Source organism: Capricornis sumatraensis, chromosome 23 (assembly GCF_032405125.1).
Source record: "Capricornis sumatraensis isolate serow.1 chromosome 23, serow.2, whole genome shotgun sequence".
Lineage (NCBI taxonomy): Eukaryota > Metazoa > Chordata > Mammalia > Artiodactyla > Bovidae > Capricornis > Capricornis sumatraensis.
The window spans coordinates 25,026,601-25,031,451 of record NC_091091.1 but is presented as its reverse complement, the minus strand read 5'-3'; the positions used below and the strand labels follow the sequence as shown (position 1 = coordinate 25,031,451).

Below are 4,851 nucleotides of genomic sequence, written 5' to 3'. Positions count from 1 at the left end.
ATGAGATGCAGAATACAAGTGACAAATTTGAAGAGACAGAAACTAATATAATTTTGAACATGAGTTTAAATACCTGCTATACCATCCAGATAAACATGAGGTAAATGGGTGAAAACAAGGCAGAGGCATAAACTTAGGGGAAGCAAGTATTTTTAGACAAGTTTACATTTAGACATTCACTAGATGGACTAGTGAACATTTAAAATAAAACGTTTTACCACAATAAATAAAACAGTGTATTAAAACTCACTTCCACAGTTCTCCAAATTATCTTAACATGATTTAATTAAAAACATTTTTTTCACCTTTCTTTAACTGGCAAGTTTTCTTTGGGAAATTTATTCAAAACACTAAATTTTCATTTTTGAACTTTGTTTATATTTATATAACATAGGCCCTAAATTGATCCAGGTTCACCAGGATACCTTTCTCCAAGCCCTAATGGTTTATATCTTCCCTTTAAAATGTATAAGTATCTTTTGATTAAGTTGTCATTCACAAAGATATTCTGGAGAATAAAATTATGAATTAAACACCTATAAATTCTTCTTCATTTCTGTTATAGTGTAGCAATTTATCATCTAACCCATAATGGTCTATCAGCTGAGTAAGGCTTAGTTTCTTGTTCTCCTCAGACATAGCTGACTGCAACTCATAAAGCAACTGCTGGCTACAGCTTCTCCACTTCTCTATTAACAACTGTAACTGAGACAGGTCATTCTGAAACAGAAACAAAACAAAGGCATGAATGTACGTCATCCTATTTTAACTTACTTAATGAAAGTTGTTAAATCAGTCAATGCATAGTAGGTTTAAAGGGTAACATATTTGGACATGAACGGGACGTCTACCCAGAAAAAAAGAAAAATGGTTTTAAGTAAAAACCTTACCTTCAGAGAAAAAAATAAGGCAAAACTATGTAAAGAAGCTACAATATAGGTTAAAAATATCTACTTTTTCTACTACAGCTATACTTTAAAACTTATATTCAAATTAATATTTTTCAGTGTCACAATCTCATAAAACTCAAGTGGTTGTATTTAGAGAAATCCTAAAAATTCAAAAGAGCAAATAAGGTATAGCATTCCATCATTGATTACACACTGGAAAAGAGCAATTACAATATAAATGAATAATGCAGATAAATAAGGGTCATCTTCCAAGTGCCCAAATTCTATTCATTTCAACCTACCTGGATTGAGATCTAAAATTTATTATATTTTTGTTGTTTTCTTAAAGAAAATGCATGAAACATTTTAATAATTTGTTGGTAATAATTTAATTACACAAAATCATTACTAAAAATACTTTTTATTGTACTCTGTGGCCCATTTTTAGCCTTTTTCTCTTCACTGTCACTGTTGCTTCTGTTCTCACTGCAATTTGCAGCTAACATTTGAAACTTCTAATACTGCTGTGGGATGGAAACTAGAGAGAAAAGCTTCAACTGCATATTAAATGTGGGCTGGGGCTTTCAAAAATGTATACCTGGTGTTTAAGGCCTCTTCTCTAAATCTATGACTTATATTTGAGTTAAAGTTGTTGGAAGCCAGGTCTCTTGGTAATTGGCTTATTTCTAAGTATTGTAAAATAAAGTTGTATTTTCTTTTTGAAATACTTTCCTACCATTTATCTAAAAACAAACAAACAAAAAAATTATTAGGCAATGGCTCTGAAATTCTTCTCACCTTTGATCTATACATTTTGACTAGCTTCAGCCTCCGAAGAAGGTCTTCTTTCTCGTGAATCTGCTTCATCAATTTTGCTTTTTCTTTGTTTAGTTCATGTTTGGCAAGATTCTCATTCATAAAGTCATTTTGGAGATCACTGCATGGCTCAGTATCAAGTGATTTAGATTCACAAACATTGATATTCTTGAAGGTATCTTTCAAATATGTACTTTCTTCAAATTCACTATCTATGTGTTTAAATTTTTCGTGAAATTCTAAAAAGTTTTCTTCTGTTGAAGGTGCTGATTTCTGTGAAAAAGTCTGATCATTTTCCTCACTCTCTACTTTAAGCCGTTTTACCATACTGTAACAGGAATTAAATGAAGATCTGGTTTTCCTTAATCGTTCTCTAAGGGTTGCACTCATAGGCTGAAAAAGGCATCAAATGTTAATAATGTCAATCAAGAAAAACATTCTTGATATAAATAAATCTAGGAATCAAGACTACATTTCTGTGGCAGACACCACTAGATGGCTTTCTGTCTCCATATATCTAAAGTAACCATCACAAAATACCTTTCAATTTCTGGAAGCTCCACTAAGTTTTATTCTCTTTTTAAGCCAGCACTCTTCTACTCAGTAATCACAAACATTTGTTCAGCAATTAGTCCAAGCCTGATATGGTTAAGTGCTTAGTTACAAATTAAGGAAAAAGATCTTTCCACCAAAGACCTCCATGACATCAAACTTTTTGTTTGGAATGCTGTAATAACCTGAACTGAAAATAAATGAAAATAATTGAGTCAGGATGAAAATCTAAGAGGAAGGTCCAATACATTTTCTAAAAGGAAACACCTAAAATGATGTTAACAAAAATTTTACTTATTAACCTACACACTATTAACAATGTTCAGTAGACTTAAAACCACCATTACTGCAATACTTAGAAATATACATCCAGTGAAAGAACTAAGATTGTCATACTTGTTTTCTTGAACTACTTGAATGGGGAGATGGTGGATTGGCATCAGCTTGTGGAGTGCTAGGTAACATCGAAGCCAAGTTTGATGGACTTTCCATCTTGAAATCTTGCTTTACTTCTAAAAAACAGAAAATAATGACAAAACAGAAATCAAATTCGCCCACACCTCTATATATTCAATTTTAAACAACTTCCTTTCACTTAGCTGTGATTCATTCTTGCTTTTTTGTGTGCAATTTTCTGTTTACTTCCCTAAATTAGATTGTTGGTCATTATGGTGACTACTAGTTTTTTCATGACAAGTTACCCAGCTAGCATCTCACATAAAGAACTCTCCATTTGTTTTTACTGACTGATAAAAGTCTCAAAACCTGCCATATGGTGGTGGGGCGGGGTAGGCGGGGAGGAGAATAACATTCAGGAATTCTCTAATCTCATTAAGCCAGTTTCACAATGAAGGAAAATGTAATTGAAATCCTTTAGTGCTTTAAGTGAAAATCGCTCAGTCGTGTCCGACTCTTTGCGACCCCATGGTCTATACAGTCCATGGCGTTCTCCAGGCCAGAATACTGGAGTGGGTAGCCGGTCCCTTCTCCAGGGGATCTTCCCAACCCAGGGATCGAACCCAGGTCTCCCATATTGCAGGCGGATTCTTTACCAGCTGAGCCACAAGGGCAGCCCAATATTTTAAAATTTAAAAATATATATTTATAACTTCTTTAAAGTGCTTGTCGGTTTTTAAATTGAGTTCATCTTATGCCTTTATCTATTGATTACTCTTCCTCTTGATTATGGATCACATTCTCCTATTTCCCACTACTATCCCACTTAAATAAACATAATTAAACCTGTTACACTACCCTAAATCCTAGAAGCTGTGTGCCTAAAACTAACGACCCCCGGGGGGTGAGGAATAAGGAGCACAAGCACGGGTAAGTTCACTCCTGTCTGCAACGTTTTCAATTAAATAGCGAAGAGACCGTGAAAAGGAGAGACTGAAGTTTCTCAAAGGCCATCAACTCTACAGGGTAAAATCCCAGAGGAGCCCTCCCTCCCCTCCAGCCACTACAGAAGGCCCACACGAGCCCTCGAGACACCCAAAACCTGAGGTGGAGCTGAGAGGTGCCTTGACCGCGGAAAGGGAGCATTATTCAATTCCCCATCCGAACCCCGAAGAAGTTCAGCTGTCAGACAGCCACTCCACACCCCGCACGGTACCTCCCTCAGCCATCCCCAGACAGCACAAAGAGCGCGCTAACCGCTGCGCCGTTTCAGAGGCCGGGCCGCGCGGGAGAAGGAAGAGACGCGCGATTGGCCAGATTGATTGACACACAGCTCCTCTCCGCCCAGCGCCCGGAGAGGCGGGACTGCGCGCGCGCGGCCTCGAGATTCCGCAAGGGGGCAGGACGAAACGGAGGGGCCGTGACGCGTGATTGGCCGAGTTGACCGATACGCGCGGCTCTGCTCCGCCCAGCGCCCGAAAGTCGCGGCACTGCGCGCGCGGCCGTTTGCTGGGAAGAGCTTTAAAGCAACTAACGGTTCCCATGAGGTGCGCGCTTTTCTTCGCGGCTTCTTCTCGCTCTTTTTTTATACCGCCTTCCTTTGCTGCTTCCTGGTTTTTGTGTTTCTAAAGGACGCCTGAGAATGGCCCTCCTGTTCTCCTAGCTCCCGTCAGTCTCTTCGCGCTCCCCACAGCAAAGGCCTTTTCTCAGACTCCACGGGACCCAGAGACTCCGGGCCTGCTGTGTGTTATATTTACAGCTTGTAAACTCCAAAGGCAAAGACTACAAAAAGATGGGTCAATGGCCCGTTGACAGTCAGACACATTAGAAATCTAAGACCCCAGCGGAAGCAGTAGAGCTTTTAGACTGCTGCCTCAAAGTCTGCGGTCCCGCCACGGGTGGTTTTGTTGTTGTTGTTGTTTTCCTCTTCCTTCTTTTGGCGAATCTGTCTGAAAATTTAGATTTCTTAGCTTGGCTCCGAATCTTTTCGTCAAACCTGAAAGAAAATGTAGCCCAAGGAAAGTCGTTGGGGTGCAATACAGGAAGCAGAACAATGACTAAGATTAGGTTGGTCCAAACCCTGGCTGAATACTGGGCAGTGGCATCCTCGGTCTAAAATAGCCCTCCTCGTTTCCTGTGTAGCGAGGTTCCGTTGCTGGGCAACAACAAAGTGAACTAATTGGGTGGAGCACTGAGT

The 4,851-nt window shown here is 39.2% G+C and overlaps 1 protein-coding gene across 2 annotated transcripts; it reads right to left on the bottom strand.

Annotated features, from left to right (window-relative positions):
- Nucleotides 1-469: 469 nt before the first annotated feature.
- Nucleotides 470-3,936, bottom strand: SFR1 (SWI5 dependent homologous recombination repair protein 1). 2 transcript variants are annotated; one of them, XM_068961748.1, is made up of 4 exons: nt 3,912-3,936; nt 2,655-2,770; nt 1,689-2,099; nt 470-720 (listed from the first exon to the last, which is right to left on the bottom strand). In XM_068961748.1, the coding sequence occupies exons 2-4, from the start codon at nt 2,748-2,750 to the stop codon at nt 529-531; spliced, it is 699 nt and encodes a 232-aa protein (XP_068817849.1). In that variant the 5' UTR covers nt 2,751-2,770; nt 3,912-3,936; the 3' UTR covers nt 470-528. The 2 variants fall into 2 exon arrangements, with proteins under 2 accessions (XP_068817849.1, XP_068817848.1); XM_068961747.1 differs by lacking the exon at nt 3,912-3,936 and adding an exon at nt 3,822-3,835.
- Between the last annotated feature and the right edge of the window lie 915 nt (nt 3,937-4,851).

What these genes read in the sequence shown, in the direction of transcription:
- SFR1 (XM_068961748.1), bottom strand. Translation starts at nt 2,750, where the DNA reads ATGGAAAGTCCATCAAACTTGGCTTCGATGTTACCTAGCACTCCACAA. An exon ending in CAAGTAGTTCAAGAAAACAA is followed by an intron (nt 2,100 to 2,654) that starts GTATGACAATCT and finishes TGCCTTTTTCAG; the next exon opens with CCTATGAGTGCAACCCTTAG. An exon ending in TCAAAATGTATAGATCAAAG is followed by an intron (nt 721 to 1,688) that starts GTGAGAAGAATT and finishes TTTCTGTTTCAG; the next exon opens with AATGACCTGTCTCAGTTACA.